We start from the raw sequence: 16,688 nt of genomic DNA on the forward strand, positions 1-16,688 counted from the left end.
CCACAGGGTCATATTGGGTAACTGAGATTTATCCCCCAGTAAGCAGAGCTCTGGACTTGAGGAGATTTCTGCTTCGAGCCAGTTACTTAAATTAATTAGAATCTGAGCCCAGAAAGGTCTGATTAAAACACATTCCCGCATACAGTGGAGGAGGGTTCCAGTTTCCTCTTTGCATTTCCAACATAAGTTTCATCCTATACAGTGTGGATGCTGTGTAATAATATCTATGTAATACATTATATTGTGTGACTTTACCCCTTGCCTCTCTCATATATTTACCACAGTTTGCCACAATTATCGCCCATCTATCACTTTGTGTAACATTTTCTTAAAACTTTAGTGTCCAATTGTTTTTTTGAACAAACTATATATATTGTGACCTGTTTTTAAAAAATATACATCTTCAGTTGGAACCAACAAACAGGTGAAGGAAGCCAGGTAAGTTCTTTTAATGGGATTTGTTAATATTTAAAAAAAATAAATATATATATATATATATATAGAATAACTCCAGCCTTATATTTAAACAGATGTAACTGTTTTCTACACTGTCACAAATTTGGACATGAGTAATTCTATTAGCACTTGCAGACCGCTCCCCCTCCCCTCCCCTCCATACACCCATTCGGTCCACAGCTGGCGGTGACATTTCTTGAACCAAAGTGGACACCAGAGAAATAAGCTCGTGTTTAACAACTCACCTGCTCATGCCATGTGTCGTGTGTGTGTGTCATGGTTTTAGTTGGCAACATACATAATTGTCCCAAATTCAAACAAGCCCCTTTTATCCACGTGTATAATACTGTACTACAATAATGTACTTAACCATTAGACAAGTTTAAATACACATCAAAGATCTAATTATACTGAGATTAAGATAATAATACTATAAAGTCATGGTCTACATTAGGGTAGATAAAGTTTTGATTTCCATCAGTCTCTGTTTTTCATAACTGACCTCATGCAGGATGTGCGAGGGCCGAGGTAAGAGGTGCTGTTGATGATGTCTACAGCTGTCCTTAAGTGTCAGGACATGTGTGTGTTATTGTTCCATCTGCAGCCCAACATGTGAGGAAGGTCTTACTATTATTATATTACAGCACTTTTCATAGACCACATCTGTTATGGTTGCTAATGGTTCACTATTCTGTTCACATAAATGTAAACAGTGCTGCACTTATCATCACGGGGGGGCAGGAGCATGACCCACGATATCCTGAGGATGTTTTGGATACGGCGTTCAACAGAGCTCCGTTCTTAAGTTCTCTCCGCTCTGCATCTGTGAACATATCCTCATCTAACAATGACTTGTTGGATGTGAATGACGTGTCCTCTCCTTTTTTTTTTTTTTTTTTTTTTTTTTTACATCCACTCTTTCAAGAATATCATCTGAAATGGCATTTTGCAGGTGAGTTAAAGATGATAGACAAACAGACTGTCTAAGTGAAGAAGCATGGCCTTATTAAATCAAATTTGACAAGCAAATTAGGGATTTTTTAAAAAAAAAGCCATATTAGTAACAATTTTGACAGCGACCACTGTCTGTTATCTTTGTTGAATGACTGAAATAACTGGCACACCCAAACACTTGTCCTTATCTTTGTTATGGATCAGGACACATATAAGTAGTTGAAATCACCAATTCCCAGTAGGCACTGCGATAGTCTTCTTGTGTCTGCACGACTGTTTTGACATACATCTCGTGCTCTAACACTTGGGTGAGGAATGTGTCTTATCCATCCATCTTAGTCATATGTACATGTAGAAATATTTGTGTGGTGCTGAACTGCAGATTAGAGTGTTTTATCCTTATGTTTTTTTGCATTAACAATGAAATGGGCCTCAAGCAGTGCTTAGTGGCTGCTACACCATATATAATGCAGCCTCTGCAGTAATAATTAACATTATAGGATTTTACATTATTATGACATGAATGTGCACAAAATGATTCACAAAAATCATATTTAATGTTATACTTTTCTTAAAGGATAGATTCACAATGTTGTTTCCTGTTCATACTGGATATTAAAATGTGCTTTCAATGTAAATGATGGAGGCCAAAGTGCCACAGTGTGTCCACACAGTCATTTTATGCAAAAATGTATTTGATGTGCAAGTGATGTGAAGTTTATATGAGGCTTCAGCAGTCTGAGTTAGTCATATCAAGTGGATATCTGACAGATTTACAGTCTTTTTAGTATCAAATTCCCTCTTTGTGTTTCCCTGTTGAGCTGCAGAGGAAGTAGTGACAAAAACGGGGACTTTGGCACTAAAAAGACTCTAACATTGAAGCTTCATATTAGCTTCAGATAAACTTTTAAATACATTTTTGGATTTTGTCTTGTCTTACGTATTTGCATTATGAAGGGGTCTTCTAATATTCAGTATGATGACAGGAAGAAAAGAAAAGCCTGTCTGAATGCGCATTTTAGCTCCTGACTGTTGTTTTAAGACAGACTTGAAAAGTGTGAACCTGCCCTTTAATGTGACTGTTTTGTGCTTTGATTTTGAATGCAACACGCCCAACCGGAAGCCTTATCCTAGCCTCGGTTTCCTCGCCCATCTGCGGGTCTCCGGTCGGGAACGGGCCGATCAGAGACAACAGATACCCGGTGAACTCAACCTGGCAGGAGGGAAAGTCATCATCCAGGTACGCTAAATATGGCGGAGAGGTGTGCAACTCGAGGCTCGGCGTATTGTTGATAGCTGCAACCGAGAAGCGGAAGCTGTTTCAACCGAAACGCTCGGAGTGGTTCAGTCTCTGTTCATTTAACGTTGACTCACACAGCGTGGAGAGAAGAAGACCGAGCCTCCAGGAGTTTGCATCAGTTATTCACTTCTGCAGACAGGTAAGATTAATTAAAAAAAAAAAAAAAAGTCGTCTAGCTGCATAACAGACGAACAACCTTCGTGTTGAATAGTTTGCTAGCTTAACTAAGTTAGCTAGCTAGAGGAGGAGTCGGTGTCTAACTAACGTTATCTGATCATTTTAACACTTTTATCACTGTTTATGACCGCAAATGGAGATGCATTTCAGTCTTAACTTTGCTCCGTAATCTTGCATTAATGTTAGTCATGTTCTCCTCCAGTTTTAAAGTAATGTTTAGTAAAATAACTGCAGCACCGTGTTAGACTAATCTAGCTCTCAGTTAGCTAAACTCGGTAAACGGATCCTGCTAACTTACCCGTTTTCTAAATATACACAAAGCCGTAAAGATGCACTCCTCTGCTGACCTGTTAGTCCTGCAAGATCAGGGGGTCTCGAGGGGGGGCCTAACTCCCCACTTAATGTCATGCATTTTTACTTGATAATTCATCACTTAAACTTTGCTTATTTAGATACACATCCATGGAAGTTATGATAAAATCCCTTAAAGTTGGTTCACATTCATCTACAACCACCACATGCATCCGATTAAAGGTGGAGACACTTCAAATCTTTAACTCTGATCACTGGAACCAAGTTTGGATTAAAGTTGCAGATTTTAAACAAGGAATCAGAGTCATATTTGTCATTCTTATTCAAAAAATAAATAAATAGACATCTTCTAAGACGTTTAAAATGTAAGATCCAATACACCAAAAAAAAAAAACAGATTTCCAATAAGACTGGAAATCCTGCAAGAACCAAACATTATTTTTCTTATAAGGTAGATAAAAAGTCTTAAAGGGTTTTTAGAAATGTACAGGAGTCCTAAGAGACTTTAATGGAACTGGTAGAAGAAATAAAAAAAAAAAAACAGATTTCTAGGACTGAGAAAATCCTAAAAGAACCAAAACTTTCCTATTTGATTTTTAAAAATGTTTGGAAATCCTAAAGGGTTCTATTGGAAAAGATGAAAATCCTTTTTCATTAGGGACCACCATTGTCCAATTTGATGCATCCAGTTTACTTTGAAAGCTATTCTAATACATTCCTTATAGTCAAGGTTAACCGCAGTGGAATAAAAACTGTCTTCTGTACTTCTGTGATAGTAATCTGCAAGCTTGTACAAACTCGGAAACCCGGTGGTTTGTATTTGCACAACGTGTTGCTGTTAGTGGATGTGAACAGAGAGTGTGGCTGAACGGAAATGTCAAAACCTCATTCGCATAGATACATATACAGTGTTGGAAAGTTTTGAGGTACTTGTACTTTACTTGAATATTTCCATTTGATGCTACTTTATACTTTCTACTCCACTACATTTATCTGACAGCTTTAGTTACTTTTCAAATGAAGATTTGACCTGAAATAACATGAGCTTCCAAATTTCACTGTGTTATTTAAGATTAAACCAGCGGTCCCCAAATGTCACATAAAATCAGTGTTTAGTTGTGTCTCTTTCTGATGTTTCAGATGTTTGTGAGTTGTTAGTTTCTCAAAACTTTTTCAAATAAATAAAACCCAAACAAGGTAAAACTCCAATATTTCACAAAAAACACAAAGATGAGAGAAAAGCTCTAGAAAATGAATCCAAATGTTTGTATCAGAACTTTGTTTTTTATTATTTCCTACATAAATTATCATCTCACAGTCGCTCAGATTTATCTTATGACTCATAAAGTCCTGAAGATCAAATAATAACAATAAAATGCTGCTTATGCACTGATTCATCAATATTAATAAAAGGGGAGCAACGGATCACGAAACTCACGGTTCGGATCATATCATGGATTTGAGTCACAGATTGGATCATTTTTCTGATCAGCAAAAAAAAAAAAAAAAAAAAAAGGGCGGGGGGACAAATAAAACTTTGCTTTCCATATATTGTGTAAAACACTAACCCTTTTGCCCATGTTCTTAATGAAAATAACATTCAAGATGTCTAATGTTTTAAATAAAATCTTAAAATATATAAAATATTCAATGCTCAGTTGTTAAATTAAATTAAATTGCAATATGAAGCCTGATACCTTCCTCCTTTTAAACATGGTCGTGAATGAAACAACAGCCTGTGTCCACATCATCAAAACTTGATGATAACTTACAAACATGAACTGTGCACCGTTAACGTCGGACAGCTAATTAGCTGCTCAGCTGCAACCTCCGGGGTTGAAAAATGAAGCCAATGCAGAAGTGCCAAAAACTGCAGTTCCTTGAACGACCACTTGAGGCTACAAAAGTGAGTCAATCCCCATAGACCCCCATGTTAAAATGCCCAACTTTACAGCAGAAATAAACATGTTTACAGCCTGGTACAAACAACGGTTTTGGTCTCTATAGTTAATTTCCTCTTTCACGACAACGGTACGGAGGGTGAATTTTTTTTATAATCCCGTTTAAATTTTATTAAGCCGTAAAGTTATGTATAATGAAGGACATGGCTGCTTTGAGTGACAGGTCTGCAAGCCGCTAGGTGGCTTGTTTCCACCATTCGGCCCGCCTCTTTGCCCATTTTTGATTGGCTGGGAGTTAGGCAGCGTCATGCACTGCCAAGATGGCGACGGTCGGAGCAGCTCGCTTTGAGCTTCAAAACCATGGATGTATAATAAAATATAATTTTCCCAGTGGCCACTCGCGGTACTGCAGCAAAAAATCCCCCCTGCGGCCCAAAAAGGATTTTCCCCATAGACCACCATTGTAAAAGAGACGTCTGTAAAACTGTTGACAAGACACCTCAAACTGCAAACAACATCTATTATGACTCTTTCTATCATGAACTTTTGATCCATGGAGGTTTTATGTTTGTAAAACTTTCCTCGAGCTGAGAAAAGCAATTTAAAACTCTGTGACATCATCACAATGTAAAGTCTATGGGCCGAGCGGGAGCTCGTGGGCGGGGCCAGCGAGGGAAACACTACTGCGCATATTCAGTGGGCCGCACAATGCGGAAGCAAACCCGGAAGCTAGAAACTTTTGGCGTATGCGCCAGGCGAGTAATTCCTTCAGGACTGAATGGGCGCCATTTTTAGTCTGGTATCCAGCTCTTTTAATACATCCATGTTCAAAACCGCTCTTCAGAAACCAACGGGTGACGTCACGGTAACTACGTCCATATTTTTATACAGTCTATGGTGTAAACATACCTGCAGATGTCACTTCGGACCTTTTAGATGCTGGTTTGCTCTTTGAAATCCCTGTTAGCGACGCGCTGTCTGTTCATTACTTGTACTTACAGCAGTTTGTTTATTTTGTCTTAAACGAGACATTAAGTTTTGCAGTTAATCCGATCCATACGGGTCACAGATCAACTACATTCTATTACACCACCAATTAATAACGTACTGTACCCGATTTTCTGCAAAACAAGCACTTACTTTTAATACTTTTAAGTAAATTTACCTGGTAAATACTTCAATACTTTCACTTAAGTGTGATTTTTCATGCAGGACCTTTACTTGTAATGGAGTAATTTTACATTGAAGTATTTCAACTTTTACTTAAGTAAAGGATCTGAGTACTTCTTCCACCACTTCACATACAGTATCTGTGATTATATGGCCAAAAGTGTATTATGGACACCCACATTATTGAATATTCTCGGCAGATTGTTGATCATGTCGTTTCAAATCAATAAGCATTGATATTCTATCTTCTAGCAAGGCTTTCCATTAGATTTTGTAACCTGGCTGCAGAGATTTGCTTCCATTCAGCCACACGAGCATTAGTGAGGTTGGAAACTGATGTTTGGTGATGAAACCTGGCTGCAAGTCAGTGTTCCAGTTCATCCCAAACATGTTGGATGGGGTTTAGGTCAGGACTCTGTGCAGGTAATTAAAGTTCCTTCACCCCAAAACCGTAAAACCATTTGGACCCGGCTTTCTCGCTCGGGTGCGTTATCATGTTAAAACAGGAAAGAGCCTCCTCAAGCTGACAGCTGGAAGGACACAATCAGGGCTGCAACTAATGATCATTTTCATTATCGATTAATCTGATGATTATTTTTTCTCGATGAATCGTTCTGTCCATAAAATGTCAGTAAATGGTGAAAAATGCTTTTTATCATTTCTTAGAGTCGTAACGATGTCTTCAACAGTCCAGAACAATCTAAAAAGATCAGTTTACTATCATACATGTCACAAAAAAAAGCTTAAATTCATCACATTTGAGAAGCTGCAACCAGCAAATTATTTTGGCATTTTGCCTTTAAAAAAAAAAAAGACTAAAGTGATTTATTCAATTATCAAAATTGTCGGTGAGTAATTATCTGTTGATTAACTAGGCTAACTGTTGGAGCTCTTAACACAGTTTCCCTCTACAAGAGCTAAAAGGCCAAAACCATGAAAAACAACAGAGTGCAAAATGTTTTACTCCAAATGTTTTGAGCTCAAAATCTCATGTTGCATGCAATGAAAACAACTACTGTGCTTGTTCATTATATAAAATCAGTAAATCAGTGTCGTATTTTGCATTAAAAGGGTCATCAAACAATAAAACAGTACGCAAATGAATGCTACTGCTTGCATTTTCTGTGCCGTTCAGCTGACATTAACCTCCCGTAATGACTTGGCATAGACCCCAGTTTTTGTCTTTAATATCTGGTGCAGATCAAGCTCTACAGCTGTTAATTTGTTCTTTTATTGACTGGAAAGGTCAACTAGATCAATCAATACAATATAATATATATTACAATGTGCAGAGCATCAGTGTCAAGACAACAGATGAGAAACAACAAGTCAGTAACATTTCTTTATTCTGAAAGTTTTATGGAGCGTGCTTGATGATCTTGACATTTAAAAAAAAAAAAATTGAAAGTATGTTCTAATCTTTTAGCTACAAACAATATTGTGAGGAAACAGTAGAGTTGCTGGTTTATTTTTAATACTCCCCCCTTATTTGTTTTCTTGCTTTATTTTTACTCATAATAGTTCTTTCCTGTTTCCCCTCCGGCTCTCACGTCTCCCACTCATGCGGTGAGAAGCTACTGCTCTTTACAACACTTCAAACTTTTTTTTTTTTGCCAACAGCGTACTCGAACAAAACATTATTGTGACAGACGGACGTCATACCCTGCAAAAGGTTCAGTCTGGGCAGAGTTATTGTTTAACGTAGAAAGACAGTTGCAGTGATGTTGCATCAAGTGTTATACATCAGAAAAGGGTTGGAGGAGTATAATGTAAAGGTTAGTGTATGTTTTGTTAGTAAAAATATGTGATAACTTTTGGGGAAAATTAAAATTTTTAGGTAATTTTTAGTGTAGTTGGTAAAATCAGCGTCCACAATGCAGAAGGTCAATTTGAAATCATTGTTTTCTTTAAGGGTTATTGTAATGAAATCACAATCAACACTAAAACCTAAAGATTACAGTTTACAGTGATTATAAAACAAAAACAAGCAGCATATTCTCACATATGAGAAGTTCTGTGTGACAAACGTTTGGCCTTTTTGCTCGACAAATGAATTAAATGATCCATCAATTTTCAAAGTTATTACCAACTTATTATTTCTCACGCTTAGAGTGTCAGCACTGATAACGATAATATCCGTAATTGTATATTCAGAATGAAATATCCTGAAGGCCCCAATGCAAGAGTGTCCAAAAACATGACTCATGTCGTGTTTGTGGGGAATTGTGAGGTTGCACTTTTTTGTAAAAACCCTCTCTGTTTTGGAGGATCAATATATCGATCTTCTCACTGACACCAAATGGATCATAAATTGGAGAATTTTACAAATTTTGTTTGTTTTCTTTTTCTCTGTTGAGTTGCGTGTGCATTTGCAGAGAGGCACATCTAGAGACGACCAGTTTTGGCAATAAATGCTGTGGTATGTGGCACTGATCCACGCTATGTTCTTGTCTCCCAAAAAAATAAACATTCAATCACATAAATGTTCTGTAACGGCTTTAATTCGACATGACAGGAATGTTACAGAAAGAGCTGCAACGGCTCGGTATTGTGTGCTCAGTGATGTGTTTTAAAACTTATTTTGCTGTCGAAGCCTAAATTAATGACCGTTGTGCTTTCCCTGCTTCTCACAGTGAATCACAGTTTCATCGTGTATTAGAGAATTATGCAGCCTAAGATGTAATCTATCACAATACGCTAGCATTAACAGTCACATTAATGTGGCACTCCCGTTTAATTCATATTTTTTTACCCTCATCACAAGGGGTAAAAGATCTTTTTTTGTAGACTTTATTTATTAAACTGATTTTATTTTCTTTGTTCATAAGAAATAAAAATTAAGTGAGTCCATTCTCACTGTATGTGCGCACCGATTGGCTCAAAACTAGTTGTGATGTCACAAATCATGCTGGTAGGGTAAACACCTTAAACTCCGATTTTTCCAGTAAACACAGAGAAACTTTCCACTTCCAGTAGCTGAATGTGAACATTTCTAGGGCTGTAGTCTCCTGGTCGACTGGTCGATTAGTTGGTCGATATGCTCTCGTCCGACCAAATTCTCATTGGTCAAATAATCGCCGTCTTACTTTCATAAGGAACAAAGTGCTACATCAGCAGCCTTCTAGGATTAATCCATTATTTCCTGCAGTGGGAGGGACAGACTAACAAATATTCAAAACACCCCCATTGTTTTCACATCTTTGAACTCGCCCAACCTAATGGAGACTGCTGGGTCTAACTGTTCTCAACGTTTACTGAATCAGTGTTTCTCCTATAATTATAACAACAAGAACCTCCCGCCAGGCCAAAAAAATAATTTTTAATGTCAAAAATAACGCCAAATATCCATTCATTCGGAAATCAATAGCGTTTGGAAGTCTATGTGCAGCGCTGTTCAGGTATGTGAGTCAACCTCTGTGTCGTTGCCTGGGAAACTATTGGTAGCGTAACTCCGTTAAGGAATACGGAAGTGCGTAGTCTGTTGGCGTAGCCAGTGGGAAAAGAGTGAGCCGCAGGAAAGTGACAGTTGTCAGTCTGGCAGTAAATGTACAGCGCAGACTAGGGATGTGCAGAGAGCCCAGTATTTGTATCTGTATCTGTATTAGTTGAGGCAGCAAAATTATTTGTATTTATGTTAAAGTGGAAAGAGGCTTAAAAAATCCTTTTTTTTGTTTTCATTACGCTTTTAACTTTAGAAAATTAGCATGTGCCAGTAGCTCAGCTTTATCTCTGGGGAACACCCCCAACTGCGGGAGTGATGTCCAAATTAGGAAATGTGCGTCATGTAGCAGGTGGATGTGACTCCCCTCGTTGAGACCTGCTGATAGATGTAACAGCTGAGCAGAGGAGAGACACTGAGATAGCGATGTAACTGACCTGCACGCTGGTATTTGACATGTTTTTTTTTTTCCTTCACGAAAACAAATAATTTTTAAAATATTTGTATTAAACAAATATTTGTGAAAAACCCCCACTATTTGTGCTTTGCCGAATAACATATTTGTATTCGGGCACACCCCTGGTACAGACTCCAGTGTAACAGTTAATAAATGCTAAAAAGTCAAGTCTGTTGTTTCACCAAGTGCAGGAAAAGTGAAGGGGGTTAGCTCCAAAGTTAGCAACAATGGGTTAGCATAACCTGAAGACACAAAACAGAAAAATAGAGAACGGAGAAATGTGGGACTCTGTCCCGTTACATCAACCCTGCAACCAAGATTTTCCACGGTTGACTACAGCCCTAAAAATTTCCCTCTGGTGTCGATATCGGCATTCAATTAAAAACCTGTTGGAGGTTTACAGAAATGTTACTAGTAAGACCACGTTTACATCTCTTACCTATAAAAGTGACTTGTGGAGGCTTTTTCAGACATAAAACCAACCAATGTGTAAAATTGTCATGTCTGAAACGGACTGTTTAATGGTTAAAGAGCTGACATAACCAACTCTCTCCCCTTTATACCCACCAGGTGCCATGAGCAGTGAGCTGAACGTACCCATGGGTTCTCCGGCTCCAGGGGTGTCAGAGCGGGCTCCAGATGGCGGGGGGATGGACTATAGGGACTGGGTGAGGCGCAGTTACCTGGAGCTGGTCAGCTCCAACCACCACTCAGTGCAGGCCTTGTCCTGGAGGAAACTCTACCTGAGCCGGGCCAAGCTGAAGGCCTCCAGCAGGACCTCCGCACTGCTCTCCGGCTTTGCGATGGTCAGTCGTATTCACCTTTCTCACTAGATTCAGTGCAACGCAGCTTCTTCTGTGTATGGTGCTCAACAGGCAGCTGGTGGTTTCAGTTCATTTTATCACCGTCACAGCTCTACCACAGTGACCAACATATCACATGGTAAACGAGTTGTGGGCAGGCACTGGTTTTTAGCATCCTGTTTGTGCTTACAGGATGTTACCTTAATGTTTAGTCTGTTTTCTGGTAACATAAAGCCTCAGCCACTGTTGCAATGGGGAAAAAAGACATGAATCAGACTGGTAGCAAATTCAGAATGTTTCCTGTTTGAAGTTGAGGAACAAAACATTGACCCAGAATCTGAAATTTAACTTTTTTTTTTTTTTAAACAACTGAATGTTTAAAGATGTACTGTTTGACTTTCCAGATATTAGAACCAGATATTTTCTAACACAGTTTTTCATCTTTTGTACTAGTGTGCTCTATCTCTCTTATCATCTAACATTGTCTTCTACTTCAAAAACCCACAGACACCCGAAATAACTTCCTCCGATTTTGCAGCTCTATTACTGGCAGCCAGTGTGCTGTTATCCACATATAAAGCTTTGAGATCACCACAGGACATCAGAAGAGCTAAAAAAACCAATGGAGTTTATTTACATGCACAGTATTGTGGTGTGATCTATACATAGATGTATAGTAGGGGTGTGCCTGAATCCAAATACGTTTTTTGGCAAAGCACAAATAGTGTTTTTTGTTTTGTTTTTTACGAATATTTGTTTCATACAAATATTTTAAAAATTATTTGTTTTGGGGAAGAAAAAAAAAACATTTCAAATACCAGCACGCAGTCGGTTACATCGCTATCTCAGTCTCTCTCCTCTGCTCTGTTGTTAAGTCTATCAGCAGGTCTCAACAAGGGGAGTCACATCCACCTGCTACATGACGCACATTTCCTTATTTGGACATCACTCCTGCAGTCGGGGGTGTTCCCCAGAGATAAAGCTGAGCCACTGACACATGCTAATTTTCTAAAAATTAAAAGCGTAATAAAAACAAAAACAGGATTTTTAAGCCTCTTTCCACTTTTATTCAAATACAAATAATTTTGCTGCCTTAACAAATACAAATACAAATACTGGGCCCTCTGCACATCCCTAATGTATAGTAACCTGGTTATTCATATCTGTGTTGGTCACAGGTGGCGATGGTGGAGGTGCAGCTGGAGATGCAGTACAGCTACCCCCGTGTGCTCCTCATCGCCTTCAGCGTGTGCACCACCGTGCTGGTGGCCGTGCACCTCTTCGCCCTGCTGATCAGCACCTGCATCCTGCCCAACGTGGAGGCCGTCAGCAACATCCACAACCTCAACTCCGTCAGCGAGTCGCCCCACGAGCGCATGCACCACTACATCGAGCTGGCGTGGGGCTTCTCCACGGCTTTGGGTATCCTGCTGTTTCTAGCGGAGGTAGTGCTCCTCTGCTGGATCAAGTTCCTGCCAGTAGACTCATGCGGAGCCAAAAAGGCGAACCCTTGCGGCACGACGACCGCCACCGCCACAGCGAAGCCTACGACGACTTCTGCCTCGCCGCAGAACAGCGGCTGGCAGGCGGCGCTGGCCTCCACCATCATCATGGTTCCGGTGGGGGTGATTTTCGTGGTGTTCACCATTCACTTCTACCGCTCTCTGGTGCGCCACAAGACGGAGCGCCACCACCAGGAGATCGAGGAACTGCACAAGATTAAGGTGCAGCTGGACGGCCAGGAGAGAGGCCTCCAGACTGTGTGATAACATTTCGTTCTGGTCATTGTTAATGCCTTGCTCGGACTGGTAGACAGCGAGATTTAAAAGCTCCTCACTTTGCAGTACAGACAGGCCAAAATATGTCAGACTGCTAATTTATTCTTAAAATAAAGTTATGTCATAGGATTTTGTGTAGTGACCTTGTCTGTGTTTGTCTGGGGTTAATCCTGTTAGAAGGATAATGAAAGATGTACAGAAAAAGGGCTATAATGTTCTGTGTGCCATTTTGTTTTTGTTTTGCCATGCTTAGGGTTGGGTGTTGTTAGCGTTTTGAATCTGGTTCAGAGGCTAACAAATCTCTTATCGAATATTTTCTCTCCTCTCATTCCTTATTAGGAAATAGCAATGTAGAAAAATCCTTTTTTTTTTTTTTTTTTAGCCGGCACTGGCTTTCACTTTTTGCCAGAAAAGATGTCAACAAGAAACAGCAAACTAATACAGATATATACCTTAAGTAATTAGTTAAAACACAGAAACAAGTAACTAATGTCTGGTTATTTAGCCCTCTGTAAGCTGGTGTGTGTGTGTGTGTGTGTGTGTGTGTGTGTGTGTGTGTGTTTCCTCGGCCAAAGATTGTTAGACATTGAACACTTTCTCAGGATTGGACTGTGTTTTTTTTTTTTTTTTTTTTTTTTTTTTTGCAGTTCAACAAAACCAACAGAGTCAGTCGAGTGAATCTCAAAGTTTAAACCTGCAGCCAAATATCAACAATCTTAAAACTTAATTGTTCTGAATCAGAACCTCTGGTATTTATAACGTGTGCCAAAATAAGTTTTAAGGAATCAACATTTCATATCTTTAGGGAGCTTATTTAATTTTTTTTTTTTTTTTCGAGATATAGCTGACTACAGTTTAAATCTAGTTAGTCACAAATGTTGATGGTTTCATAAAGGATTCAAACGGACTTCAGTACTGGATTCAGATTCGATGAAGCGCTATCGAACTCCAACCCTGTTGCATTTATCATATGATGACGCAGGTCTCACTGTTTACAATCAACCTTCCTTGTTTTGATCGTAAAGAGAGTCGTGTATCACACTGCAAGCAACTTGATGTATATTTCACTGTATTCTGACTGATTGAGGGTAATTTCTACACTATGTCTGCGTATGTTTGGTGCAGAAAGGTGAGAAATGACCACCAGAGTCAACAAGCTCTGTTGTTAAAGTCTTAAAAAAAAAAAGTGTTGAAGTCTTGTAAAACAGAAGGGAAGTCAGTGATGATGTGTTTTTAACGTCCAGAATCTCAAACAAGCTTCAAACATTTTGTCATTTTTCCGTCTTCGAATAGCTTTTATCGTCTTTGACGAAGCCTGTGGAGCCTGTTTAAAAGGTGTCAACTCTGCATACTCAAAGTGCTTAAATATGAACGTGTCCAAATATAGTTCTGCCTTACAGGATTATTGCCTTTTATGAACTGCTCATAACACAGACTGATCTTTTGCCGGGAATGTCGTGAAGTGTGACAAAGTTTAAACCAAACGAGTTTAAACATTGAGTCTGATGAAGAGTAATGAAAGTGATGACGGACATCAGAACAGTCACAGAGTACATATTTTAATCAGCATGATCTTGTGACCTCCAGTTTACTGTATGTGCCAAATATTGGGCAGAAAGAATCAACACATACGGTGTCGGCAGTTACTTGGAAAATGTACCAACCATTTATCACATTCCAAATAAGACGAGTGACGAGTGTTGCTCAGTTGTTTGTTTCTTGCCTCTCAGAAAGAGACAAAAGTGCACTTTTAGTTTAGTTGTTGTACAGCAGTGAGTGCCGGGGGGGGGGGGGGGGGGGTCATATCTCAGAATATTTTTTTCTCTGTCTCATGTTGGTGGACTTGTGCTTCTTAAATGAATACTACAGAGGTCGTTGAGACCTGTGCTTGCAACAGACTTCCAAAATAAATAAAAAAAAAAAAAGTAAAAGCTCACATTGTCTCTTGTGTGTCTATAATCAGTCACAGCCGCTTTTTGTTCTCAGCCTCTGCCAAAAGTGATGATCTGTTTTAATACCATATTTTGCTTTGACAGAGAAATTCTCGTCAGGGCTACGATTAAAGGATAGGGTCATCATTTTTCATAATAGTCAAGTGCCCAAATGAACATTATTAATCAAATCACATTAAGAGATCCCTTCATAATGCACTTTCAATGTAAGTGAAAAAGTGTATTTAAAAGTTTATTTGAAGCTAATATGAAGCTTCCAAATGAATCAAATGTCTTTTTAATGCCTCGTTCCCTCTTTTTGTTACGATCTTTCCGCTGCAGCTGAAGAGGAAAACATTTTTTTTCACTAAAAAGACAGTAACTGGAAAATATCCTCTTTATTTGACTAACTCAGACAGCTGAAGCATTTTATTATCTTAAGATAAACTTTTAAATGCATTTTTACTCCAAACAAGGACTGTGGATCTTGTTCTCCATCACTTATATTATAAGTGCGTTTGGAGATCTTCCAATGATTCAGTATGAACAGAAGGAATGAAAAACATGTTTCAGTGTTTATACGAGTACCTGACTATTGCTTTAAAGACATACTGGTGGACCTTTAACAACGTGAAGCGTAGCCACACGTGGAGATAGCAGCTTTTATTTCTGAGTCTCTGAGTCTGATTAAATGTGATGTCGGTGCGACTGAGAGGAGACAAAGAATTAATCATCGTCAAAGATGATTAACTCAACTTAAAAACAGACGTTTGTTTGGCAGCAGAGCAGCGCCGGTCCATCACCACCTAAGAGGCAAAATAAACTTTTATTATTCCACTGTGTTGTCAGAGAAACATGATCCTGTCCAGGATTCAGAGAACAAGTAATCCAATCTGTTGAAGGACGAGTAACGCTTTCCATTTACAGACAAAAAAATGAGAAAATTAAACCTCGGTGTCATTTTCTGAATATTTTTCCAGCAGGCTCGGACGGTGCGGATCCTGAGTCAGGATCTCCTGTAACAATCGAAAGAACAGAGACGGCTCGTATTTTGGGGAAAAGATGGTGGGACGTGAATGCAGTTTGCAGCACGTACGCACGTCACAACGAGGAGATCACAAGAGAGAAGAATGCCATAACTTAAAAGCTGTTCAACCCAAGATAAACAGGCTCTCTCCTTACCTCGGTTTGCTTTGATCCAGTTGCTGAGGCTTGTTCGAAGGCACTTTGACTCACACTTTTTTTTTTTTACACCTTCATATTCATTCTTCCTTCTTTTTTTACTCAATGTTTTGGCTACTCCTAATAGTATCACTCCCCTTTTCTCTTTTTTTTGCTTTTTGTAGTTTTATTTCTAAATTATTGCACTGTCTATTTTAATATGTGTGTGTGAACTGCATGTGTGTGTCCTCCTGGTGAAACTGTCCATTTGTGGAGCTGTTGTCACGATGCTTTTCCTTAAGAGACTGCATGTCTCAGTCCCGTTCACCCGGCTGGGAAACCTCTCCACCACACACACACACATTAAAATAAATACAGTCTGCAAATATTTACACATTTTCTCTCAGAGAGCTGCAAGATTCTTGTGACAGCAGTAACTTCACCTTCTTCAGGAGATCATTAAAGTGCACAAAATCGAATAAAATATGCAAAATTCAAATTAATAAAATGTTTTGGGGCTATGGCAAACAGTTGTTTTCATTATCAGTTCATGATTGTTTTCTCGAATGTCTCCAATGTCAGAAAACTGAAAGATAAATTTTCCAGACTCTAAGATGAAATTTATGAATCTGAATATAAAATATACAGGGATTACACTGCCAGGCTGCTTTGAAGGTAGGAAGTAGTGATGTGCAGAGAGCCCAGTATTTGTATTTGTATCTGTATTTGTTGAGGCAGCAAAATTATTTGTATTTGTATTTGAATAAAAGTGGAAAGAGGCTTTAAAATCCTGTTTTTGTTTTTTATTATGCTTTTAATTTTAGAAAATTTAAGTGTTCATGAATAAAC

The 16,688-nt window shown here is 38.8% G+C and overlaps 1 protein-coding gene across 2 annotated transcripts; it reads left to right on the forward strand.

Moving 5' to 3' along the window:
- Positions 1-2,477: 2,477 nt before the first annotated feature.
- Positions 2,478-14,402, forward strand: orai2 (ORAI calcium release-activated calcium modulator 2). 2 transcript variants are annotated; one of them, XM_044370790.1, is made up of 3 exons: positions 2,478-2,650; positions 10,737-10,972; positions 12,148-14,402. In XM_044370790.1, the coding sequence occupies exons 2-3, from the start codon at positions 10,742-10,744 to the stop codon at positions 12,733-12,735; spliced, it is 819 nt and encodes a 272-aa protein (XP_044226725.1). In that variant the 5' UTR covers positions 2,478-2,650; positions 10,737-10,741; the 3' UTR covers positions 12,736-14,402. The 2 variants fall into 2 exon arrangements, with proteins under 2 accessions (XP_044226725.1, XP_044226724.1); XM_044370789.1 differs by having other exon boundaries at positions 2,483-2,849.
- The last annotated feature ends 2,286 nt before the right edge of the window (positions 14,403-16,688 follow it).

Source organism: Thunnus albacares, chromosome 13 (assembly GCF_914725855.1).
Source record: "Thunnus albacares chromosome 13, fThuAlb1.1, whole genome shotgun sequence".
NCBI classification, from domain to species: domain Eukaryota; kingdom Metazoa; phylum Chordata; class Actinopteri; order Scombriformes; family Scombridae; genus Thunnus; species Thunnus albacares.

What these genes read in the sequence shown, in the direction of transcription:
- orai2 (XM_044370790.1), top strand. Translation starts at nt 10,742, where the DNA reads ATGAGCAGTGAGCTGAACGTACCCATGGGTTCTCCGGCTCCAGGGGTG. An exon ending in TGCTCTCCGGCTTTGCGATG is followed by an intron (nt 10,973 to 12,147) that starts GTCAGTCGTATT and finishes TGTTGGTCACAG; the next exon opens with GTGGCGATGGTGGAGGTGCA.